Source organism: Penicillium maclennaniae, assembly GCF_028827695.1.
Source record: "Penicillium maclennaniae strain IBT 15551 chromosome Unknown utg000004l:1.0-3007600.0:1.0-3009580.0, whole genome shotgun sequence".
Taxonomy (NCBI): Eukaryota; Fungi; Ascomycota; class Eurotiomycetes; order Eurotiales; family Aspergillaceae; genus Penicillium; species Penicillium maclennaniae.
In genome coordinates, this window is record NW_026623216.1 from 982086 (window position 1) to 1006789 (window position 24704).

At 50.1% G+C, this 24704-nt stretch overlaps 13 protein-coding genes across 13 annotated transcripts; 6 read left to right on the forward strand and 7 right to left on the reverse strand.

Annotated features, from left to right (window-relative positions):
- Positions 1-1242: 1242 nt before the first annotated feature.
- N7477_004550 (thioredoxin family protein) lies at positions 1243-1643 on the forward strand (the record flags this gene model as incomplete). The annotated part of the gene is made up of 2 exons (XM_056966213.1): positions 1243-1274; positions 1349-1643. The coding sequence occupies 2 exons, from the start codon at positions 1243-1245 to the stop codon at positions 1641-1643; spliced, it is 327 nt and encodes a 108-aa protein (XP_056822994.1).
- A 4769-nt stretch (positions 1644-6412) lies between these two features.
- On the forward strand, positions 6413-8955 carry N7477_004551 (MHYT domain-containing protein; the record flags this gene model as incomplete). Its single annotated transcript, XM_056966214.1, has 4 exons — positions 6413-6564; positions 6621-7185; positions 7239-7424; positions 7477-8955. The coding sequence occupies 4 exons, from the start codon at positions 6413-6415 to the stop codon at positions 8953-8955; spliced, it is 2382 nt and encodes a 793-aa protein (XP_056822995.1).
- Positions 8956-9290: 335 nt separating this feature from the next.
- On the reverse strand, positions 9291-10004 carry N7477_004552 (OPI10 family protein; the record flags this gene model as incomplete). Its single annotated transcript, XM_056966215.1, has 1 exon — positions 9291-10004. One exon carries the CDS (start codon positions 10002-10004, stop codon positions 9291-9293), a length of 714 nt encoding a protein of 237 aa, XP_056822996.1.
- A 204-nt stretch (positions 10005-10208) lies between these two features.
- Positions 10209-11223, forward strand: N7477_004553 (thiamine pyrophosphokinase-related protein; the record flags this gene model as incomplete). The annotated part of the gene is made up of 2 exons (XM_056966216.1): positions 10209-10249; positions 10299-11223. The coding sequence occupies 2 exons, from the start codon at positions 10209-10211 to the stop codon at positions 11221-11223; spliced, it is 966 nt and encodes a 321-aa protein (XP_056822997.1).
- A 421-nt stretch (positions 11224-11644) lies between these two features.
- Positions 11645-12149, reverse strand: N7477_004554 (DNA-directed RNA polymerase core subunit RPB8; the record flags this gene model as incomplete). The annotated part of the gene is made up of 2 exons (XM_056966217.1): positions 11645-11750; positions 11824-12149. 2 exons carry the CDS (start codon positions 12147-12149, stop codon positions 11645-11647), a joined length of 432 nt encoding a protein of 143 aa, XP_056822998.1.
- A 280-nt stretch (positions 12150-12429) lies between these two features.
- Positions 12430-13645, forward strand: N7477_004555 (elongator complex protein 4; the record flags this gene model as incomplete). The annotated part of the gene is made up of 2 exons (XM_056966218.1): positions 12430-12892; positions 12945-13645. 2 exons carry the CDS (start codon positions 12430-12432, stop codon positions 13643-13645), a joined length of 1164 nt encoding a protein of 387 aa, XP_056822999.1.
- Positions 13646-13667: 22 nt separating this feature from the next.
- N7477_004556 (uncharacterized protein) lies at positions 13668-13988 on the reverse strand (the record flags this gene model as incomplete). Its single annotated transcript, XM_056966219.1, has 2 exons — positions 13668-13867; positions 13931-13988. 2 exons carry the CDS (start codon positions 13986-13988, stop codon positions 13668-13670), a joined length of 258 nt encoding a protein of 85 aa, XP_056823000.1.
- Positions 13989-14413: 425 nt separating this feature from the next.
- On the forward strand, positions 14414-15340 carry N7477_004557 (tRNA splicing endonuclease subunit SEN34; the record flags this gene model as incomplete). Its single annotated transcript, XM_056966220.1, has 1 exon — positions 14414-15340. One exon carries the CDS (start codon positions 14414-14416, stop codon positions 15338-15340), a length of 927 nt encoding a protein of 308 aa, XP_056823001.1.
- A 631-nt stretch (positions 15341-15971) lies between these two features.
- N7477_004558 (RNase P/RNase MRP complex subunit) lies at positions 15972-18254 on the reverse strand (the record flags this gene model as incomplete). Its single annotated transcript, XM_056966221.1, has 6 exons — positions 15972-16168; positions 16226-16801; positions 17077-17155; positions 17229-17766; positions 17813-18116; positions 18179-18254. The coding sequence occupies 6 exons, from the start codon at positions 18252-18254 to the stop codon at positions 15972-15974; spliced, it is 1770 nt and encodes a 589-aa protein (XP_056823002.1).
- A 599-nt stretch (positions 18255-18853) lies between these two features.
- N7477_004559 (putative oxidoreductase, 2OG-Fe(II) oxygenase family) lies at positions 18854-20003 on the forward strand (the record flags this gene model as incomplete). The annotated part of the gene is made up of 2 exons (XM_056966222.1): positions 18854-19237; positions 19296-20003. 2 exons carry the CDS (start codon positions 18854-18856, stop codon positions 20001-20003), a joined length of 1092 nt encoding a protein of 363 aa, XP_056823003.1.
- A 109-nt stretch (positions 20004-20112) lies between these two features.
- N7477_004560 (uncharacterized protein) lies at positions 20113-20890 on the reverse strand (the record flags this gene model as incomplete). The annotated part of the gene is made up of 2 exons (XM_056966223.1): positions 20113-20819; positions 20851-20890. The coding sequence occupies 2 exons, from the start codon at positions 20888-20890 to the stop codon at positions 20113-20115; spliced, it is 747 nt and encodes a 248-aa protein (XP_056823004.1).
- A 1031-nt stretch (positions 20891-21921) lies between these two features.
- N7477_004561 (acetyltransferase GNAT family) lies at positions 21922-22293 on the reverse strand (the record flags this gene model as incomplete). The annotated part of the gene is made up of 1 exon (XM_056966224.1): positions 21922-22293. The coding sequence occupies one exon, from the start codon at positions 22291-22293 to the stop codon at positions 21922-21924; it is 372 nt and encodes a 123-aa protein (XP_056823005.1).
- Positions 22294-22998: 705 nt separating this feature from the next.
- On the reverse strand, positions 22999-23847 carry N7477_004562 (uncharacterized protein; the record flags this gene model as incomplete). Its single annotated transcript, XM_056966225.1, has 1 exon — positions 22999-23847. One exon carries the CDS (start codon positions 23845-23847, stop codon positions 22999-23001), a length of 849 nt encoding a protein of 282 aa, XP_056823006.1.
- Positions 23848-24704: the final 857 nt, after the last annotated feature.

The following is a 24704-nucleotide window of genomic DNA, read 5'->3' on the forward strand; positions in this document are numbered from 1 at the left end:
TTGTTCGCGCCAGGCCTGGGGGGGTCTCGATGCTGCTATCTACACTGTACGATGTGATGTCGGGCCCAATCGGTCCGACGGTGCTCCATGTTCCCATCCCCTAAAGAATCCTTCTTGTTTCCCATTACCCCATATCCCCTCTGAGCTGAGCTTGCAATTTCAAGCTGTTCCCATTCGATTTGTTGATACCCCCAACTCGCCCCCTGTTCTGACTTTCCCAGCATCTCCCAGCCTCATGTTTCAATAGCCGGGCTGATTGGCCTTTCCCCATATCTGTTAACCACGATGCACATAATCCAGTAGATGTTCTCACTGGCTGTCTTCATTTTTGTACTGTCCCCTGATGGGTTCTTGGGTTGTCTTTCAACATAAGCGGTTTTTTGCGATTGCTGCACGATGCTCTGTCTGTGCTTCTCTTTTTCTAGTTCTTCTAGTTCTTCAAGTGCTCACTTGCACCATGTCAGATATTACTCCATAGACGCTTCCTCCAGTGTTTTTTGTATTTCATCGAGGCCAGGTTGGAGACTATCAAGAGATTGGTGCCGCTCATCCGATCACCGGTATTTGGTGTTTGGCATGACCAAGCACTCCTGGAGACAGTGAAAGGGCCTTTGAGAATTTTCAGAACATCCTCGAATGTACTTTGAGATCAGCACACTTGTATCATATATCACTCGAGCTTGTATAGAACCATTTGACTCAATACCTTCCAACTCTTCACTTGGCAATTATGTAGTTGTAATCCAGAAGCGTCCAATTCGTAAGCAGCCGAGCACGTCATCTCCACTCACAAATACTGCCCCCATCTACCGCCCTATCTCCTTTTCCGTCGGGACGTCAAAACACGCGCAATTGGACAGTTCGAGCCTAGCAAAGACCATTTGTCACAACAAATCCTACCATGCAAGCCGTAAGTCGCCCCATTCCATTATCACGCCCAATTCCTTAGGCAGACTGCGTGGAAAGGGGGGCCAGCCCATTATTCAGCTGTTCTTACCTAAGCCCCCGGTGGCCGGAACGTCATCGCCCTATAAAAAACCACCCGCCCCTCAGTGCTTGCCCCTCCTTCAAAACTGAAAAAGCTCCTAGTTCAAATCTCCCATTTTCCGTCTCGCACGCAACTCCTTGACAAGAGCTACCCCGCTGCTCGTTCGCACTCCTCTCTCTTCGCGAATTCCGTTCATCGCTCCTCGCGCTTTCTCATCTACTCCCGTCCCAAGCTTTTCAAGCTCGACTTTCAAAATGGCTGGTGGTAACGTCATCGAGATTACTTCGTACGTTCTTACTCCCCCTCCCAATGATCCATTTCCATTCCTAGGTTCACATGCTAACACGACTATTCCTCCAGCAAGGAAGAGTGGGAGTCCAAGGTCATCAACTCCTCCGAGCCCGTCCTCGTCGACTTCTTCGCCGAGTGGTGCGGTCCCTGCAAGGCCATCTCCCCGAAGATCGAGGAGTTCTCCGAGGAGCACTCCGGCGTCAAGTTCTACAAGGTTGATGTTGACAAGCTCGGCGAGGTCGCTGCCGATAACGGCATTTCCGCTATGCCCACCTTCCTTTTCTTCAAGGATGGCAAGCAGATCGAGATGGTCCGTGGTGCCAACCCTCCCGCCATCAAGGCTGCTATCCAGAAGTTGCTTTAAATGACTATTCGGCGGTTTTGTGAAATAGTCTCGTTTAATTTTTTTTATTTTTGAGATCAGACACATAATGATTCCGGGCCACTGGCCCCGTCTTTGATCCCAAACATGCAATTCTCCATTGGTCTTTGTTTCTGGTCGTACTTTGCGATCGACGTAGTGACATGCTCTTGTTCACATATCCTTCTCGCATATGCATGTGTAAGCCACCTGGGCAATGGTCATGCGCATCATCTTCCTATTTTGAGGGTAGTGCTGTTTATTTAAGGGCTCTGCGGAGAGCTGCCAAGCTGTGCACTATGATCTTGATATCTTGAAATCGAGTAAACTATTTTTGCGATTTCATAACCGTGATTGACAAACGATCTGGATATATGACTCGATCTTGTCGGCTCGATCCATAAACTCCAGATGCCTCTTTCGCTGTTGTAGTGTTGTTATATCCCACATAAAAATGAACTGCGGGTCTCGGCATTCACAAAAAAGCGGGCTTCAAAACCAACATAAATAACTCGAAATGCGATTCTTTATGTATCGAACGACTCAACTCTTACTTCGGTACCTGGGACAGCCTCGATCTATCTTTGCAACAAGGGAAAAGAGTAGTCAAAATAGCAAAGTCTGCATGGTCATCACGCTAATGAAGAGAAGAGTGACGGTGTATGTGATTAAGAAACTTGAGCTGCCGCATATCAATCTCTGAACTGATGACCTGAGTGGCTTTCAACCTTCAAGATCAGCGTCGCCCTTAGCGTACCGAAAGGAAAAGTCGTGAACTCGAGCAGAATCTTCAGCCAGGCGTCCAATATTGCTGTCGGCACTGGGTGTACCAACTGGAGAAGAGTTCGTGTCACTGAGGCCAAGGTTCGAGAGTTTGTCAAAACCCATTTTCTTCACTGGTTGGAAGCGATGAGTCTTCTGAGAGTGATTTCAGAGACGATCGGGGTGATAAGACAAGCTACAGTCTATGAGTCGAGTAAGTGATAACATGATAAAGTGGTAGGACTGTAGAGCCCAGACAGGCCGAACCCTCATGTTTCTACAGGAGGACAGTGGGTTACCTCTTAAATGAGAAACTAATATGGCTGCCTCTTGAATATCGCGAGTATTGTTGCTCCGCCATGAATGATAGTACTCTTGGTCTTGGATACCACGATGGGGAGGGAGTTTTCTTTGTTGGTTTACGCACAGATTTAATGCTCGTTGGGTTACTGCAAGGATCACAAGATAGTATAGAGCGAGATATTTCTTGTAAACTCCGCTGTAACAGCCATTGATGTGTCGTTTTTTTCCTCAACAAAGAACATCCAGCGTGTACCCGATTCAGTTGTTGCCATAGCTGGACATGATGAAGTATGGATGGATTCTTGACAGGGCTCGTCAAGGATGGCGAGGCCGACGGTGCAATGCATTTTCTCGGCCTGATACTTTGTCGAAATTTCTTTGGCGGCTTTGAGTGGCAAAGTCGTCAATTTGATCAGCCTGAGCCGGATTCTGCGTTGCTCAACAACGGGCTCCAGTCGCAAGAGTTGTTTCCGGATGAAGAATCTGATCTTGCGTAATTGACCTTGCAATTGTATACAGCTACCGAGCTAATGAGATGGAAGATAGTGCCTCGTCTCAGATTCTCCTTCCCTGACAGAAATCTTCATCGGAAATGAAACTCACATTGTCTTTTAATCGAAAGCGGATGCAAGATGTGTTCTGTGTCCCTTGGTGAGAAATTGGTCAACGCATATAGTTACTTAGATCAGTCTAGATTAATTACGGCATGTGGGCTCCTTGACATTTCAAATAGAGCATACTGTAATAGAAGGCACACCAATCCCGCGAGAAAAAGCTGTCAGGTATAAGCGCAAGATGCAAACACCCTAGAACGAGCGGAGCTAAGCTTCGGCGTTGAGAGATCCTTTAGGGGTCTTTTCGTTATTCGCTTAATCTCACAAGTTTTGTACCCACTTAGTTCGCGCATGATCGATGAAAAGAAGATGAAGATGAAGCTAATCTCGGTAGTAGGATGAGGCGGCCTGATTGGTTGCGTGGAGCCTTTCAGCTATGTCAGCTACTGTGGAGCACACTGCGCCAAGGCGTGGAAAGATTGTTGTATTTTCCCTGCCTCTCTTGTAGCAGGAAGCAACTGGGGAGGACGAATTTCTACATTGTGTCATTGCCGAAAAAGATTATAACAGTCACCTGATTCGCAATAGAGATCCCCGAAATGGACTCTCAGGATAAAAGTTCGTAACTGGGACGATTTCGACGGTAGTCAAAGACGCTACGCTGTGGCGGACCATGAAATGGGTCCGACTTCTTGATGAAACAAGCCATGCTAAGCGATAGGCCAGGTGGAGAATAGGGAGTCCTTTACGCGGGTCTAATTGAAGATTGAAGAGGACAGACAGAGGAGAGAATTGAGGGTTCCTCATGTTAGGGTCCGCCAGGAGCAAAGCAGGGACGGGGAATACAAGGAAGAAGCTCAGACCCGAGTTTGTGGCTGTGCATCATGCAAGTGATTGCTTCCCCTCATAGTGTGACCAGTCAGCTGTTGTGGCCGCACTAACAGATTACCGTCGGATCAAGCTAATGCTAGGACTCTTAAGGACCGGAATTTTCATGCGCTATTCAACGTTCGTTTGGAACGAGGCCAAGAATAATGTGTTGTTTTAAGAGACAAAGATTTAGGCAATTAATGGTAGTCCCAGAGGTGAAGCGATGGCATAGATTTCTTTCCCAGGCGTCGGGGCACTTGGCTTTGTACCTTCAAAGGCTACGCCATGCGCGGACCACTCGCCTCAAGCAGGAACTCCATGGCAGGGTCTGCAACCCATCCAGATCATAACTATTGATTAATTCAATGGTCCTCAATAGCCGAGGCACCGTTGGACGCGTGACACACTGTTAATCTAATTGTGGGCGACATTCCAGATCCTCATAGATGACTCGGGAAGGTTCCAAGGTTTGCCTGACAGCCACGGGAGGGCGAGGCCGGAGAATTCTACCATTGACCGTGGAACCAACCCACATGTCACAGCCATGTGAACCTCTCCAGGTTGAAAGGTTCGGTGTGCCTTCCAGGGCTGGACTCGTCACTCGCCCCCGGATATTATGTGTCGAGCTTGGTAGGACCAGAAACCCTTCTGCAAGTGCCTCCATTCTGGATTCTCCTCGATGGGGACATTGTAAACGGCGGCCAACGTCGTCCGGGCAGCCGGTGGCGGTATGAGAGTGGATCTGGCAGGTGCCGGAATTCAACAAAGTGAATCGGATCAGACTGAATGTCCCAGTGAGATGGATCAGATCGGTACTTTGTTGACAAAACGCTCGAGCTATCGGTCGCATCAGCCATGGGCGAGCCAAAACACGCCCACCGTGAACCAGTGCACAGGATGGCGCTAGTGCGATAGATCGGGACTACGGGTCTGTATTCCCTTCAGGACCCGAATCACACACCCTATGAGCCCGTTGCGGGATAGCGCGAACAATTTCACATACCTGTCCTGAACCAGAACCGCGGTTCATGTGCGGCTCTAGGGGCCTGGCAATTTATCTCGAATCCATCTTCAGCAAGTCCCCGTCGTGTCTCCGTCTCACATGGCTCTCACGCAGTGATAGACGCCCATCAGCGCTAAGATAGTTTGTCGGCATTGTGACTGATCGTCCGGGATAAAGTGCAGCTCCGAATGCGAACTCTGTGATTGCCTTCAGGCACGCAGGAGAGAGCTCCGATTTTGCCCAGTTACGTGGGGCTTTTAATCTATTCAAACTTCATTTGTCAGTGACGAAAAGCCGCAGCTGAAGCCCGAGCTGGTGGTGTAGGGCCCCAAGTAACGCCACGGAGGGGCCGAACGCACCACCGTCCACAAAACATGCACACACACACATTTAGACTGCAGCAGATCTACCAGCCCGTTCACTGGGGGTCATACCTCGTATAGCATACTCATACGCCTTGTTCATTGCCAAAAATACCGAAGAATCTTCTCATTGCATTATCACCGCGTAGCGAAAATCCACGATGTTTTCAATTTGGACAACATTTTACTGTCAGGAACTAAGCCCGAACAGGGCGACAGCACCGGGGGACCAAGGCTAGGTCGCTTGTGATGCGCTCCGATCGATCCCCGGGCCCCATCGTTCTTTACCCACCTGCGATCCGATCTAGATCTAGCCTGGCCTATGTCCTGCTTCGTGTGCGCAAATACCACTCTCGTTTCAAAAGTTCCGTCTGACAGGGGTCCAAAGCACCCATCCCGGATTTCGGATAGTCCACATCTGATCAATCCAAAACAGGTTTGTTCTCCAGTGCTCTTAGTGCGAAATCATCAGCCCGAATCCACTCTTCCGGTTGGACTGTAATGCCATGCGACGGTGGGACGGGCCAGATACAGGACCAAGCGCGCCTGCGAGTGGGCCTCCTCGTTGTTCTGGGAATCGCAATCTGGGTCTCTATCGCTCACATTCGGGGCGTGCGATTCGTCCGACGCCATGCATGCCTTAGTTAACTGCGCTGGCCACGGGCAATATGCGAGTCCAGATGGTGCCCGCTGATCTGGGGTTATAAGATATCACGGTCGTCGCTCCGGGAGATGATCTTTCCCTGATCCACACAATCTGTATAATCACTCAACCATACCTGTGGTTATTCCCACTTCATCTATGCCGGTCTGATAACATCACTGCAGTCGATTTCTCGGCTTCGTCAGCCTTACACAACATCTACGCCGCTAGCCGATGCGAGGATCGCTGTGCGTCACCATACAGCATCTAGCAACATGACCAGTGCAGGCGCTCAAGATGAAACACCCGCCCATATCTCATACCTGGCCGGGTACATCTTCCTCTCGTATGTGATCAGCTCCATGGGATGTGCAACTACCCTTGAGCTTCTGCATCGCAGAACATCCAGATCTGGTTTCTACAATTGGTACAATTTCTTTTCTTTCCCACTCCGACTTTCCACTAACATGAACTAATCAAAAGGTATCTGCTCCTCACTTCCTCCATCACCATGGGCGGTATCGGGATTTGGTGCATGCATTTCATCGGCAATCGTGCGATTGTCCTCGGCGATGGAGCACAGAACATCCAAATTTTCTATAATGTTGCTTTTACCGGAACCTCCTTTGTACTCCCCGTCGTCGTTCTTCTTGCCGCCTTCTACTCCGTCGGGGTTGAAGAGAAAGCGAGTTACGTTCGTATCCTGCTCGGAGGTTTTCTCACAGGAAGCTCTGTCTGTGGCATGCACTATGTCGGCCAACTCGGTATTTCAAACTATAGATGCGCCTATAATGTCGCCAACGTTGTCGGATCCGCAGCTATCGCTATTTTCTCGAGTATCGCTGCGCTTGGAATTTTCTTCCGATGGAGAGCGTCATGGACTGATAGTTGGTGGAGACGTGGTATCTGTGCCTGTTTACTTGCTGCTGCTGTCTCGGGCATGCACTGGACTGCAGCCGTCGGTACGAGCTACAGAGAACGCGAAACGTCCATCCAGCAGGGATCTCAATTGTCGCGAAGCCAGACTGTCATTGTCTGTGCTGTACTAGTGAGTTTACCTTCGTTTGATTGGGTTGTATTGACAGCTAACCACTCGTCAAGGCCTGCGTCTCGTGTCTGATTCTGTCCGCCTGTGCCATTGTGGCCGGTGGGAACCGACGACGATCGACTACTCGCGCGCACCAGCTTGTGCTCGCGTGTGCTTACTTTGATCCTGCTGGACGTGTTATGGTCACCCCGCAAGCGCTTCTGCCGCTTCGGAAGGTCGTCGATCACTACATTGGACGGGTGCGCTATGCCAAAAGCATAACTCAATCTATCAAGCTAACCGTTAATGCAGACCTTTAAAGATGACGATCTGACCCGCACTCACCCGACCTTCCTCTGGGCCTTCAGAGCAAGCCGAAACTGGCCCGTTGTGAAAGATCTTATTCCCTTCATGCGAAACCGTCTGGACTCCGAACAGCGCGCTATTCGAAGACACGTCATTACTCGCGGGGTTGTTATGGACAAGGATACCGAGCTGCAGACCGATTTCGATACCCTGTTCAAGCAGCTCTTCTGTGTGACAGCTCAGGAGATTTCCGACGACCTTCGCCAGCCCCTACAAGATCTGGGAACCTTATACGACGACGTCCTCTCAACAGCGATTCCTCTCTCACGACTTTCTCGAGCTATGGGTCGTTCATCGCTGCGTACAGGCAAGGGTCAGCTTATGTTTAGTGTTAAACAGCTACAGAAGCATGAAGCAACTCGCTTTGCCTCGATTGGATTCCGTTTTGCGACCATCGAGCATATCACATCGACCCTCTCCCGCCGTATCCATGTCCCAGAGCCGACTCTCATTGAGCGCCTGCGGGATATGCGCGACTACGCATCCTCCAACCGTACTTTCGGGGAGGGTGTTCACCTTATCTCGTTCGTGATGCGTCCCACCGTCGCCGACCATTTCGAAATTCTCACCACCAAGGGCACCGGTAACCCGTTACCATCTGCTACCTTGCCCTTGAAACGACTGCAGGTGCAACATCTCGATCTCATTTCTCACATGGAAGGCTGGTCAATGAACTTCTGCTTGAAGTATCTCGCATCCTCAGCTGCCAAACAATCCGATTCCGCAATTGACGAGTTTCGTCAATACCTCATGGACGGAATCGCCTCTCTCTCCAAAACACTCCCAGAGGATATGCGTGCAGCGGCGCGCTTTTCTGCTCGACCTCTCGTAACACCCTGCCGTACTGCAGGCCGATTCTCAGAAGAAGACTTGAAGCCCCAACAATGCACCCTCCTCTCATTCTGTGTCGTCGGCACCCTTGACACACAGGTCCCCAATTCCGACTTCACATTCACTCCCTTCCGTCTTTTCCGCGTTCAGCAGCAAGTCAACGACAGCATTGCCGACCGAGATGGATTCACCCGCGAGCTCAGTCAGGAGCTATTCATTACTGACGTTCGCTCCGGCTCAGTAGCGTCAGAAGCAGATATTCTGGCCACGACAAAGAACGCGTTCCTTCGCATGTGGCCGTCTCGAAAGGCATCTACTTCTGGAACAATGAACTCTCAGGAATCATTATTTGAGACCCCCACAGCCCTTGGTGATATCACAGTGCAGAAAGAGGTTCGTGTTGACGTTAGTCGGCTCAATGAAAACGCAGCTCACAACCCCGTTGGCACACACGATGCTATCATCGCGGCGGGTGACGATGTCACCACCCCGACCACATACGTGGATGAACTGTACAGTCTTTGCTATGAGCCAGGCATCCGTCTCCGTCCGGACTCGACATTACAACACATGCAGCGCAAATCCGAATTGTGATCTTTTCATACGCACCGCTGGGAGGATATCTGGTCGGGAGTCTTATTGGAAAACAAGATATCTGATTCTACGATCGATTGCAAATACGCAAAGCTTGTATATCATAAATTCTCTTTACAAATGACGAATGAGAAAAAAAAAAATTTGAACTCATCCATTAATTACTACACTTCCCCTTGGACTATGAAGTCATCAATCAGGGACGATTCGCAACCACAATCTCATGACACATTTCAAGATAGGAAAAAAAAGTTCGCTCATACCTAATGCACACTAGACTCCAGAAAACCACATGCAAGGAATTCCCTTACAGAGAAAAGAGATTGCGAGAAAGCTCACGTCGCATTAGGATCTTGCCGCTCCAAGAACGAAGGATCCATATCAATGCGCCTCTCAAACTTCGTCCACCAATCTCGGAAGCTCTTAAGCGGCACGACGTCTTGCCCTTTCGTCGGATCCGACTCAGCAAAACTAGCCAGGAAATTAAACGCGCTGCCGATAATGCGCTGCGCAAGAACCTTCGTCGACAGCTGTTTCTGTTGCGCCTGTTCCGGAGACAACCTGATCATGGCGGTGGACTGAGATTGAGATTCGCGCGAAGCCTCAGCTTCCAGCGCGGACAGCTGCGGAGCGATGATCTCAGCAGCCTCGATTGAAATGCCCAATGTTACGACACCATTGGGTGGGCCCGCTTGTCCGGCTGTGCCCTCGTCGAGCATCTCGTCTTCCTCTTCGGCTTCTGAGCGACGCGCCCCGTCGTTGGAGGGAGTCTTGATTGTGAAGATGCCAGAGGGCTTTTCGTTGGCCAACGCGCCGATGAAGCGGAACTCTGAAGGGTTTCCGGTATTTGGGTCCGGTGTCTGGACGTAGATTGCGGCGCCTGTGCCTGGTGGTAGGACTGTTCCCGGCAGGAAGAAGACTACTAGTTCGCTGAAGGATGGGTTGAGCGGGATGTTGAATGCGAACTTGGTTGCTTGACCATTCGGTTGGCTGTCAAGTGGGACGATATCTGTTAGGCACGGACGGCCCGGAATGACGACGGAAAACATGATTGAGAGTCGAGTTGCGTACAAGTAGTGTAGGCAATTGAGGAAATGAACTTTCGTTGTTCGAGCTTCTAACAGATTCCAGGATTCGGTGACATAAGAGCGGGGAGCTGGCCCTTATCGGGCCGATAAGGGCTTGGCGTTGATCTTGAGTTGACTGCGCTGCGAACCTTGACTTGTACAGGTCTTGAAGAATCTTTAAGCACTATGGGAAAGACCAATCTGGAGCTTGTTCGCGAATGCGATAAGTACTGAAGCTCCTATCTAGTCTTGCAATTCGTTTTCTGACGCCCGCAGCTTCCCCTACTATGAGGACGACCGTGCCGCCTACACGGAAAACCTCAAAAACTATCACGCTTTCCGAGTATTTGGCTGCGATGCGACGCTAGGATATGTTCTGAATTCGGTCATCGAGAAATTCCCGTGGACCGAACACTGGGCTATTGACTCCGCCGCGAAGACATTGACTCTAGTGACACCCGCCGACGCAGACCCCGCTCTTCGCAGCAAATTGGTCGCAGAGAGCATCGCAGAGGCCGCCAAGCAAGGTACCTTCGAAGTGCTGAAAGGATGGCGTAATGAGAACTACCCTGTGTACGGACCGGGTGGCGAATATCTTCTTGAGATGGAGCGCTGCGCATCATGTCTCTTTGGCGTCGTCACCTACGGCGCCCATATGACCGCCTACGTTGAGGACGAAACAGGACTTAAATTATGGATCCCCCGCCGCGCAAAGACTAAGCAGACATATCCCAGCATGCCAGACAACACCGTGGCGGGCGGCATGTGCACCGGAGAAAGACCATTCGAATGCATCGTTCGCGAAGCAATGGAAGAAGCCTCCCTCCCAGAAGCCGAAGTCCGCCATTTGATCCGCGCCACAGGCTGCGTGACATACCACCATGTGCGTGATGTGCGCGCCGGTGGCGAGACTGGCCTCTTGCAGCCTGAGGTCGAATACGTCTACGAATTGAAGCTTGATCCGTCGGTGGTTCCCACGCCATGCGACAATGAGGTCGAAGAGTTCAAGCTGTTGTCAATCGATGAAGTCAAGGAAGCGCTCGCACGGGGTGAGTTTAAGCCTAACTGTGCTGTCGTTATCATTGACTTTTTTATTCGCAATGGTCTTCTTACGGCGGAGAACGAGCCAGATTTCTTGGATATCCAGGCGCGCCTGCATCGTCGGTTGGAATTCCCAACGGCGTCGCACGCCCAGAGGTAGATATTTGCATTTTGTATATACAACATGAACTGATATAGATCAACTCACGCTACTTGAGCTTCATTCATTACGCTGCTATTTCCCCATCTCGTATAACTAGCCGCAGACATATGGTGAATGCAGAATTATGGCCTGAACGCGTCAGGTGATCCCGAAATATTGCCTTCCACTGTTCAGAAATAAATTACGGAGACTGTTCCTTACGAGAACGAAGATCGATTTTTAATAGACGATCATCTATTGGTATTCCCAAATCAGAATGCAAAAAAAAAAAACGCCAGCGCTGCACAACCCGACAAAGAAGATATGAACATCTGCCCAGATCAAGTACACCCCGTAACTTTTTGCCCTTGAATATTTACTTCGAGGCAAATTCCGACCATTAGCGGTACAAGTCAGACACCAATTCAACAAGATTGATCTATTTCTTCAGAAGCAAGTAGACGTGGTCGATCCGCAGAGGAGCGAGCTTCTTGTAGGGACCCTCAAGATAGAGAAGCAGACCTCCGAAAGAAATGAAGACAGCCCTGTAAGAACAATGCATGTCAGTTAAAGATCCACGAATAGAATCTGCGCGAAGAGAACCATTGCATAACTCACATGGTATCCTTGGTAGCACCTTCTTCGAATCGGTAAACCTTGCCATGGCAAACGTAGTCGTAGTCGTTCGCGAGAGTCTGATCGCCGTTGGCAACCTCTCGCCAGCTGTTTCGGGTATCCTCCTTGCCGTCAAGAGACAGGGTCGAGGCCAAAGCCAGAGAGAGCGACTCGCCCACCGCGCACGGGTAGAGCTCCGAGTTCACATCGAGAGTGAATGTGATAGAGGCATCGTTGGAGGTACAGGTCAAGCGCGACACACGGTCGTACTTCTGGGCGTTGATCGCGGTGATCGTGAAAGTGTCTTCGAACAGAAGCGGGTCCGACATTATGAGATTGTGTCTTGTGGTAACGCGATTAACGGGTATGCAAAGAATTTGAAAGCTTGGCGCCTGGAATCGTTGTGTTGAAATCCCAAAGGTCTCGGACGTGAAAGCGGTTGGCGGGCGAAAAGTTGCGGAAGGTAGGATCTGAAGGTGGAGTCGGAGTTCTGAAGCTTTTCTTTTTTTCTGCCGGTGTTGGTTCCCCGCCGATAACGATTTGCACTCGACTGCAACGCATCGACTATTACATCTCTCGATTTTCAGTTTACTGACTGTTTCACAAACGATGTCCTTTCGCAAGCGTAACATCGGCTTGTCAGCAGGTATCGACCGTACAGCTGTTCCCAATGCCCCACCACAGCCAGCTCCAGAGTCCAATCCAGGAATTCGCCCCTCCCCCGATGATGGACGCCCAACTACTTCTACTGGAACGCCTTCGCTAGACAATCTAATGGCTGGCCATGCAGGCCTTCCCATGGGCAAATCCTTATTAATTGAGGAGAATGGAACGACGGATTTTGCAGGTGCATTGCTGCGATACTATGCGGCGGAGGGAGTCGTCCAGGAACAAAAGGTTCATGTTGTTGGAGTACCCGAGCAATGGGGTCGCAGTCTTCCTGGGTTGATCGGCACAGCGGACTCGCTGAACGACAAGACGTCAGACAAGCGCAAGGATGAGAAGATGAAGATCGCATGGCGATACGAGCGACTAGGCGAGTTCGGCGCGGGCATTGCGGGATCGCGAGATGGTAAGCTTCTCGCGCATGTGTCGTACATATATATTGAGCTAACAAATGAAAGCTCCTGCCCCTGCAGCGGCTGGAGATCAAGGTGGGAAGCCGCAGTCCGCCTTCTGTCACGCCTTCGATCTCACTAAACGTCTTGCCCATCCGTCTATTACTAATATGAAATTTACTCCGGTGATGGCCTCAAGGGAATCGCCATTTACTGCCATCTTGAAACGACTGCGAACCGCCATCGCCTCGGACAGTCCGAGTACCATTCACCGAATCGTCATTCCCTCATTGCTCAATCCCACCATGTACCCACCAAACGCCTGCCAGCCCGAATATGTGCTGCAATTCCTCCATGGTTTGAAAGCTTTGTTGAGCGCATTCGCAACCCGAGTTACCGCTATGATAACCCTCCCGTTATCACTGTTCCCTCGCTCAACCGGCCTGGTCCGCTGGATGGAGCTACTCAGCGACGGTGTCATTGAACTCTGTCCTTTCCCGCACTCCTCTGATGCCCTGGCAGCCTCTGGAGGTGCGACATCATCAGAAGAGCCGCCGCAAGGTATGCTCAAGACTCATCGTCTTCCAGTATTGCACGAACGTGGCGGCGGCAGTGATCAGAACGTGGGATTGGACTGGGCGTTTATCTTGAGTCGTCGGCGTTTCGAGATCAAGCCTTTCAGCTTGCCACCGGATGAGGGTGACAAAGAGGCACAGGAGGCATCCACTTCCGGGACAATGCCTAAGAAATCCGATCTGGAGTTCTAAGAGGTGCGCAACAGCCTGAAATTTAATACTCGTCCTCTTCATCGAAGGGGCGGTGAGTTCCCGGCTCGGCCAGCATATCATCCATTTCGATCTGCTCCGACATGGCGGGTCCTGAATTGGCCATAGTTCTGAGGTAGCTCTGGCCATATGCCATGCCCGGTCGCGCTGAAAAGCCTCCTAGGCGGAAGCCATTCCCTAAACAAGATGAAGCCGCGAGCCATGCTGTTTGTGTCAGCACATTTGTCGTCCTCGGGATCGGGAGGGGTGAAGTATATAGAATCTCACCTGCGAAAAGCAGCAAAGGGGCGAAGAAGACCAAAAATAGCAAGAGAAGGAAGTTCATCGCGAAATATGCCGTCTCATGATGAAGCTGAAGTTCAACGGCAGAAGCAGAGCCGCGGGGAGCCAAGACCGCCTCCCAAACAGGACAAGCGCGGGCGGAGCTTCACAAAACTCGGGTTTTCGCTTTTTTCTTTCTTCCACTTCTTCGAGTCTCTGGCTTTGCTGGTCAAATCCCAGACTCGTCTCGCTAATGGTAAGTCTTTGCAACTTTTATATGATCTTCCCCTCCTTGCATGATTATCCATCTACAAATCTGTCAATCCCCTGAAAGCTCGTTATAATCTCAAAAAAATTGAGCGCCGGTGACTGAGAAACGTATTGAAAATGATATGCCTCGAAACCTTCATTCCTTTCAACTTGCAACTAGTGTTGATGAGCAACTGCTAACATCGCATTTGTTTCAGATTCTATGAAAACGCCCTAAAGATGGATTCCCAACCTACACTCCCCATTCCGATCTCATACATATCTGGTAGATATTTGCTGTTCTCAATCGATGCCGTGACCTATCTCCGACGCGAGCACAACATCTGCGGTGTGTTGATCGGGACCCTTCCTCAAATCCCGCAGCAAAATGTGTTCTTGGGTCTGCCGCTCGAGCTGATGCCCGAGGAGGCGCGGGTGTTGGTAGACAGGGATGTAGCTTGCATTGTAGACGAAGCCAAGGCCCACGATGGCATGAAGTCGCTCATAGAAGAGGACCGCCGACAGTATCTACGCGAACTAGAATCCCAGGGTCTCCACGCCTCGCGCATCCTGGCGGACCGCAAGGACCAGCAACGAGAGCAGGCGCTGAAGAAGCTAGGCGAGAAGGCCAAACTCAAGGCTGCGAAAGCCGCAGAAAATACCTCTGCTTCCTCGGCGCCAAAGGATGAGCCATCGCCTGTGCTGGATATCTTCGACAATGGCAGTAATACGGCCTCTCGGTCTGCAGACATAACACCCGAATCTAAACTGGCGATGGCCATCACACCTGCGACATCCTATCCACCTCTGCCTCAGCCCACCTCGTCCAGCCGAATTCTCTCAAAGCCTGAAGTGCCCTTGTCGTACCCACTCTTCGCTCACCTCCACTCGCGAGGCTACTTCCTCTCGCCTGGACTGCGCTTCGGATGTCAGTACGTGGCCTACCCCGGTGATCCTCTTCGCTTTCATTCGCATTTCCTCGTCGTGTCGGCGGAATGGGACCAGAACATCGATCTGATGGACATCATCAACGGTGGTCGTCTCGGCACTGGTGTGAAGAAGGGCTTTCTTCTCGGTGGGCCAGAGAAGACTCGCGAAGAAGTCGACTCCGAGGCTGAGCGAGTCAAAAGCGTTCGTGCCTTCAGTATTGAATGGGCTGGCATGTGATTTGTTTTCGCCTCGAGCTTTTGAATGACATCGAACATGCCGCTTGACGGTCTCGTGGCCTGCAAAGCAGCCAGAACCCACTGAACGAGTGCATCGAACGGGACAATAGCATTTTCTACAACTCTTGGGACTTCGCGACACTGCTCGCGATGTTGAGTCCCTCAAACCCAGTCCAGCACCTACCCCATGACGACCAAACTTTCGGTTTGCACCGTGGACGGATGCACGCCTTGAGAGTTGGCCTTGATATTCGAGGTATTTCTCGAAACATGAGCCATCTACTTACATGGGTTTATGCTTCTATTTGAAATACTCAACTAAGCTATGTTGCGTAACATTGGCTATCAAGTTACTCTTCACACATGGCTCTGGTGACCTACCCACGCTTGCAATCGTGGCTCGACTTTTATCAGATACCCTACATGACAAAGCAATTTATACCAACACCTTGAGCAATCCTGGCTAGTACCAATTGTAACTATCCCTTGAGCGTTATTTTGTTCAAGTCGGGCTAGATAGTCTACCGTTGGTGTGGAGTAGTGACTCGAAAGGATAGGTTAAAAGGGTATCATATTCGGAGCATGTAACTTCTATGAAATAGCCATTCGAAGCTCCTTCGCATAAACAAGATTCACAAATAATCAACATTCCTCCACTTGAACTTCTTGTTTGCCCGATCAACAGGCCGATTCTCAAACTGGCTCCCATGTAATTCAAACTCCAATGGCTTCGGCTTTTCACCATTCCCTTGCTCCTCTCCATCTTTCAATTTCGCAGATTTCGGAAAATCTACCGTAAAGCGGAAAATGCTATGCTCTTTCGGTATCGCTATCATAAATCATCAGCATTCAAAATCATTCCTCCTCTCGCAGAGACTAGACTCACTCTTCACCTGATCCTTCTCCGTAACAATCACAAAGGTGAACTTCGTATCTCTTACAACGTATCCCTTCAACCCGACCCTCCCCGCAGACCGACTTCTCACAACCTCGATCTCTGCACCATGATAATCCGCACTGACGAGCTTAGCACCATGCGACGCGGGTGTCACGAGTCCGCTTCTCCCATCAGCTTTTAGATCAAGGATTTCCTGCATATAGGTCGTCCACAGGTCATGTAGACCTTTGAAGATGGCGTATTTACATTCTTCTTTAGGGAGGTCGTAGAGGCCTGTCGTGCGCTTCTCGCGTGCGGATAGAGGGCGCGGGCGTTGGTGTCGCAGAAAATATTCTTTCTTACGGAGGCGGTGGAGACGTCTTCTCGAGCGGTTGTCAGAGGCGGACGGAGAGGTTGGGCGCAGGAAGAGGGGTTTTTGTTTAATGCGCTCGGTGAATTGTTGGGATGCTGTGTCGGGGGAATGGGCGCGCGCGAGGAGGGTTTGAGCGATGTGGGTGGTTGGCGCGGAAGAAGAAGATGTCATTATGTAGGTAATTGAATTTTTGGCCAGGATGTAAGAGGTGTCTGGTATTTCAGGGCCCTCGAGGTGGGTTGTGTCGGTGTTCGAGTTCAAGTTCGAGTTGGAGTTGAAGTAGGGAAAAATTGTTTGATGTCACCCCCCGATAAGAGTTATCATCGCGGGACTGTAACCTACACCTTTCACTGTTGATCCTGACCTCATCTAGGTTGAAGTGCAATTCTATATCTTATTTCTATATCTCTGATTTAAAGTCTTGCCAGAGGACTGTTGGATTGAACAATTCCTACGCTTGACGGACTGATCTCAGAAATAGACTTACAGCCTGCCAACTGCATACACCTCTGGAACTCCTCGTAAAGGATCTTGAGCATAAGCTCGACGCCTTCCTGTCCATTGTACTAATGGAAGCAGTCAGTCTATTTCTGGATTCATACCAGAGCTATTGAGCTATCTTGTAGGTATGAGACTCACCGCTAGTCCCCAAAGCATAGGACGACCCACCCAGCAACACTCCGCTCCCAAAGCCAAGGCCTTGAAGATGTCACTGCCGGATCTGATACCTCCGTCAATATGAATCTTGATTCTTCCACGTGCAGCCTTCGCACAAGCAGGAAGAAAATCGATCGTCGCCGGTGTTTCATCCGACTGCCGTCCACCGTGGTTACTAATGATCACACCCTCGCAACCATATTCGATTGCCGCTTCAACGTCCTCGGGTGTCAAGACGCCCTTGATCCAAATCTCCATACGGGTGAAACTGCGCAACCAAGGAATTTCTCTACTCCAAGAATGAGAATTCGAGTTGAAAGATGCGAACCCGTCATCATGAGTTTGCGACTGGATCTGCTCGGACGTCTTTTCGATCATCGGATATGTTAGCCCGGCTGGTAGTTTTAAGGCCATCGTTACGCCATTCATTATATCGCACGCCGAGAACAGGACTATCTGCAGTGAGAAAGATGGCTTTGCATCCTGAAGCCTCTGCGCGACGAATAATTCGAGCTTCTTTCTCGCGATCTGTCATTGAATGTAGTTGCATGACATGATGAATTGACCCGATCTCTTGGCCTGCAGTAGTAATCTGCTCGACTGAATGGTTGGCATAGGTCGAGACACCCATATTGATACCACCCTTGGCGCATGCTCTACTTGTTGCCAACTCTGCGTCTGAATGAGCCATGCCTTGTAGCCCTGCTGGAGATACGCAGAGCGGGAACGCGATGTCCCGGCCGAAAACGCTAGTCTTTGTGCTGACTTGAGACACATCTTTGAGCACTCGAGGTAGAAGGCGGTACTTCTGATATGCTGATGAGTTTTCCCGCACTGTTACTTGGTTCGTTGCGCCGGAGTTGAAGAAGTCTGGTTATCAGTACCCCTCATTAATTGGGGAAGAGAATGTTTAGACTGCAATTTGGACATACCTCGGATCGCCACCGGGAGCTTCTTGGAAGCGGCAGCTTCAAGATCTGAAATGGATAAAATCTTTTCTACTGTCATACTGGGATAGCTTTCACACTACAGATTGTCGAGGCAGAGGAGTCGCGGGATGGGCTAAAATCTGGAGTGGGCCGGCCCAGTATCCTGCGAAGTTGCACTCCACATTTGGGGTCATACTTGGAGGCTAGGTAGAGAAGTCACGGAGAGACATGATGTTCTTGGTCTGATCGACTAACACTGTTCTTTCCCAGGTTTCTAGAGTTTGGGCACTCGGTCAGGTTCCGCATGCCTTGGAATAGTCTAGGATCATAGCGAGGCCTCTCTCGCCAAGAATGACCTGATAGGAATGGTGACTGCCGAGAAATCGATATGGATATTGTATTGAAAGTCTCACAAATTTTTCTGTTAGAACGTGATGTTACATATTCAACCTGGACCACTGCTTAGATGAATGTCGCCCGATTCACAAAGTTAAATCCAGATTCGTCTTGATCCTCGGCTTGTACTGCTTCCCCGCATGGGCAAATTGTCACAAGTCCATTATGATTTAAATAACAGTAACCAGGTGCTTCGGCTACCCGGATCCAACAAATTACTTGAGCATCCTACTTTTCAAAGAGAATTCCCATTCTAGTATCATATTTGGCCCGATCTCAACCATGCAATCCGAGGCGAGTTACGCAGAAATCCAAAACAACTTTCCTGGACTCCCGCCTTTCCCAGATGATGTCCCCACCGCGCCTCTATTGCGGCTCTCCCTAAAAAAGCTATTAGCGGGAGACTCGACGGAGTGTGAGCGAGTTTTTCAAACTTGTGTTGAGATCGGATTCTTCTATCTCGATCTTCAAGACTCAGAGCAAGGAGTCTCTTTGCTGAGTGATGCTGATAAGCTATTCATTGTTGGGGAGAAGCTTTTCGACATTAGCCTTGAGGAAAAGAAGCGCTATGATTTCAGTGCTCAAAATTCATATTTTGGATACAAAGGGCGGGGAGTTTCCATTGTCGATAAGGACGGCAACTTGGATCGAAATGAGTTTTATAATGTAAGTGCATACATTCTGCCTGGTCGTTGGAAATAGGAGACTAACCAGTTCTGCGAAGACTTCCAAGGACGATATCTTGGGAATCGGCGATCCTCTCCCGGCACCTGACGTCTTGAATCAAAGCCGAGGACAGCAGGCATCGTTCATGCGGGGCTCCCATGGGATCGTGTCTCTTATTTTGAACATCCTCAATGACAAACTCGGCTTGGCAGAGGGTACACTTTCCAGCATTCATCGATTGCAAGCTGTTGGTGGCGACCAAGTACGGTTCATCAAAGCACCACCTCAACCGATCGACGACCGTCGCACCGCTCTAGGACAACATACTGACTTCGGAAGTGTCACTGTGCTTTTTAACAGACTTGGTGGGCTTCAAGTTCTTCCTCCGGGCGCTGATGCAGATTGGGTGTATGTGCGGCCGCTGCCAGGACACGCGATTATTAATCTTGGGGATGCCATGGTGAAATTTACAAATGGCCTGTTGCGTTCCAACATCCACCGTGTCACTGCACCGCCAGGGATTCAAGGTGACTCAACGCGATATAGTCTGGTGTACTTTGCTCGACCGGAAGACAGTGTTATGCTGCGACGATTAGATGGCTCGGATATCATTCCTCCAATCAAACAGGGTCAGATTGAAGAGGAAATCAATAGCAGGGATTGGATTATTCGTCGAGCTCTTGGCCGTCGAGTGGATCTTGGTAAAGAGATTGATTATGAGAAATCTGCTGGCACAGAGCAGATGAGTCGACGAATCGTGGTCTAGTCAACGGGGGATGGCAGAAAATGAGACGCGCGACCTTGAATCTCCGTATAATCAAATCATGCGTGCCTGCATAAACGAAATTCCGTAATATTGAATTCAATCAAGATAGCTACTGAGGATCAATTGAGTCCAACTTTTCCAGGCCCGACATCAGAATGTCAATGGTCTGTCTTGCTGTCTTCGCTGATTTAAACTCCTCAACCCCTTCCCCAGTACCGTCAGGTCCGAATCGGCATCCGAAATCCCCGACAAAGTTATCGTAGGTTGTCTCAGGCTTTGTACGGCACAGCCAGCACATGATGTCCTTGAATCCATCCGAGTTAAAGCCAGCGCGAGGGAAGACTTTCATGACAGCAAAGTATTCCTCGTATGTGATAAGCGTTTCCCCATCAGGCCCGGGAAGCGCTGGGCCTGCAAAATCCGCCGTGATGCCCAAATTAGTGAGAGCAACATCAGGCGCCGCATGTCGAGCAATAGAGGGCGTTGTATGTAGAGCGATCGAATCCCACACACGTTGAATAGTATCATCGCTCCATGATTCGGTACCGGCATGAGACAGCTCGTTATGAATAAAGTCCCGCGCAATATTGGCACCATCAACCTCGAACCGCTTGTCCGCCGATATCAGTTCTGGTGTCTTGGCCCAGCCCATGTCGTGAAGAATACAGCTAACAAAGACTGCCACGAGATTCAGTCGCGGGTTATCGTGGAACTCGGGAAGCTTTTTGGCGATGATCATTGCCCAGTATGCGGAGCGCATCGCATGGTTATAGACTGCTTCTGTGCAATGCTGTTTCGCGTATGCAAAGGCCTTCGCTGCAAGAAGAGATGGAGGGGGGGTGAATACCTATCTCTGGTAAAGTGGGGAGATCTGCGACCGTGGCCATGTTGGAAGGGTGTAGAAATGAAAGTTCGGATTGTGCTTGACTGAGATTCATGAGGCGCGAGGTGAAGATGGGGTTAAGCTGACACACCAAGGACAAGTGCGGTCAACAAGTTCGCAAGCCATGCGGAGAGCCTTCTGGGATGCTCGGTACGATGACTTAGCATCGGCGGGAACAAGCCATTTCTAGAATACGTCCAGTGTGATGACTCTGTGCCAGCTAGTGCTGAGGGGCTGATGTACCACGGCTGAGAGTCATTTCTCCGACCCACATTTTTCATTGTGTCATGCCTGACAGGTCCACGATTCAAGGACTTGTTTAAGCTCAATACTATTAAATGGCGTGTACTTAGATCCCTACAGCTTTCATAGCACGAGGACTTATGCCTTAAGGCTACAGGTCATGGCAGATTCATTGGGCAATAGTGGGAACTGAGACTCGGACCCAGCGTATGCTCGCTGAATCCCTACACAGTAGTGGGTAATCGGCTAGCAGCGCAGGGTAGTTCGTGCGATATGAGAGGCTCTCTTATCATGAAACGATGCGTTTTGTGATTATCCAATTATATTTCAGACTAAATTCTTCGCCCACGTAAAATTGGGGGAGAGATGAATGGTGAAGATCAAGATGACTAGACTGGTTTCTGGATTGATGCAGAACAAAGTCAAATCAGCCGCGATATTATCGTGCGACATTCTGTCTGAGTTCCTGCAGCGTCTTGATTTGGCTTCCATCCTCACGGAAATTGTTCTCGTTCAGCCACAATCCCATTGCCCTAGCCATAGTCCCCTGCCACTCCTCCTGCAACATCGAAAACCAAGCTGTATCCCGGCTCCGTCCTTTCACGATCATATGTTGTCTGAAGATTCCCTCGAATGTAAAACCCAGTCGCAGAGCTGATCGCCGCGAGGGTGCATTGAGTGAGTCGCACTTCCATTCCAGTCGGCGATATCCCAGATCATCAAATGCATGTCGCGCCAAAAGATAAATCGCTTCCGTTGCTCCAATGGTGCGTTGAAGGGCAGATGAGAACATCACATTGCCGATCTCAATGCACAATTGCTCGGGGCAATGCGCATGAGGGACAGGTATCCAATGGCCTTGCCGAAGGTGGGCATAGCACTGCGCCTGTCGACGATCGCGAAGTAGAAGGGATCCGGGGAAGCCGACTTGGAAGCGATGGCTTTCTCGAATGAATCTAGCTGGGGGTATGGTCCATCGCCCATGTAGTCCCATAGACACGTGCGAGCAGGATCACCACCACCCACGAGATTGAAGAGGTCTTTGGCGTGGTTTGATTCCAGCTTCTCTAGGAGAATGGTTCGGCCAGGGAGCTGGGTCTGGCCCGATGGTAAAGATGCCTTTGTCAACGAGACAATTGGACCGCGCGGTCGTGCCGCTGCCATTTTGTAAAAAATAAATTAACACTGAAGGCAGGAAGTGAATGACAGTGATCATGTCACCTTTTAGGCTGTAAAGTAAGGACATGCCACTTACTACATGCGGGTTAGCTTTGCCCATTTTAGTCTAGCGCCTCCAAACGTCGTTCTGTAACGTCTTGCCTCGGTTGCCCTGACATGAAACATGGCTTAGTATTCAATTTTATTAGTATTGCAATGGGGCAGCAGCTAAACAGAGAGCCATCTTAAATTATCGATGTTCTCAGGTCCAGACTGGCAGGGCAGTTATTGCTGCTTGAGAATCTGTCAGTTCACTGAGACAGGCATGAGCCATATAATGAAGCACTCAGAATGAAATACACAGCAATATTCACAAACGGATTCAATTGACTAAATGTGGGTTTTGTACGAAGGGATGAGTCTTTGTGCGTTGAGCCCGGATCTTATTCACTATTATGGGTACGAGGCAAAGATTTGACAGCATAAGTTGTCAACAAGAAGTGAACAAGACCACAAGCGGAGAAATTCCATTCGAACCAACAGAGCATGATAAAACAAAAGAGAAAAAGGAGGAAGGACCAGCAGATCATCAACCGATGATCAACTTAGAAGGATCTGGAGCGTCTCCATTATTGTTCGACATTGTGACTCAGTCGGACTGACTCGTAGCCTTGAATCATACATTCACAAGTCGCCTAGAGACGGACGAGATTACCAAATAATCTCAAACAGACCGCGAAGCAGACCGGCAGGGACCATGATGTTGTCCGAATCGCTGGCTCCATTCAATGCCGCGTTACTGAGAACCTTTCTCAGGTTGCGAGGAGCAAAGTCTCCGTTCGCATTCGGAGGGGCAAGGGTGCTCTGAGTTGCGAAGCTCTGGGTGGAGATACCCTGAGCGGAGAAAATGCTACCGTAGATTCCCTTGATGCTAGACCATGCGGCGGTGGTCCAGTTGACAATGGATTGCCCGAACTCCTTGATCTTCTCCCAGGCCCTGGTGATGAACTCGCCGATACGGCCAACAAAGCCCTTGAGCGCATCCATGGCCTTGCCAGCGAATGCACCAATGGTAGCCAGACCAGCCGTGTAAGTGGTTGCTGCACCAGCTCGCAGGGTCGGAGGGAGCTTGTCAATCTCCGTGATGCCGAGGGTAAGGAGATCGTCCCATCGCTTGTCGCTGGCCTTCTTCTGCTGCTCAATAGAGTTGCGCAGCACAGTCTGCCAGCTACCCTCAGTCTTGGCGTTAGGGCCATTCGCATTCTCTTCCAGGCTGCGCTTGACTGCTTCGACGTCGTTCTGGGCTGCTTGAAGACCATCAGTCGTCTGCTGGCTGAGCTTCTGGTAGACGTCCGAGTTGTTGTACATGGTGTTGATGTCCATCGCCATCAGTTCTTGGCGAAGAGAAGAAGTCTCCGCTTGGACGCTCATGAGCGTCTTCTCGGAGAAGACGGAGAGGAAACCAACGTTACCCTCGGAAGATGCCAACTTGAGCACAGAAACATCGCTGCTCAGGGCTTTCTTCCAGCTGGCGTCCAGGGTTTCGACGGGGGCAGACATGATGAATGTAGAAGGTGGAGATGAAAAGTGATTGGGATGTGCAGAGGATCGTCTTGCGAAAGATATCAAGAAGGTGAATACTCAGAAGGACTGAATATAAAGCGGATGATTTCAAGATTGCTGATTGCTGATGGAGTATTCATTGTTGGGGGAGAGAACAGGCACTTTATATACATTTTTTCAGGTATATTCTGCTGTGAGCTACTCCAGCCTCAGGTCGCCTTTGCAATCCACTAGACCGACCGTCGCACATTCCTTGTTGACGCCCAGGCTCATTTCAGCCAGCCTTCGGCCTTTCCGAAGAGGGCAATAGAGGATTGGAAACAAGTTGCAGCTGAAAATGACTCCCCGCTGTATCTAAGGGCACCTCTAGCGAGTATCTTTAGACCAACCAGATGATTGATAGAACAGGAACTAGGAACCATAGTTACCAGTGGGACCTTCCCTCTAAGACAGAAGATTCTCGTGAGTGCTTTCGTCTTCTCTAGCACATCACTAGACAAGTGACAGCCAGTCACAGCTGAAAAGGTCGTCTCTGTCTCGGAGGCATTTTTAGCGAGTATCTTCAGAATTACGTTGCAGGTGACGAACTCAATGAGACCATAGACTCGCGATGCCAAGTCTACTTGAGCGCTGAGCTCTAGGTAGAATTTAGCGAGGGCCGCCGGCCTCTCCGTTGACTCCACAGAACAGTGGGGAAAGGGCTCTAAAAGCCATCGCCAATCGGCAAAGATACACCTATACAGAAGTGCGCTACGTGTGAACAGTACGTGATGGTGCACTCATCGAAGGGGACAGTGTGTATTTTCTTGATTTCAGCGATTGATGTGATATAATGTGATTCCATGTGATACATT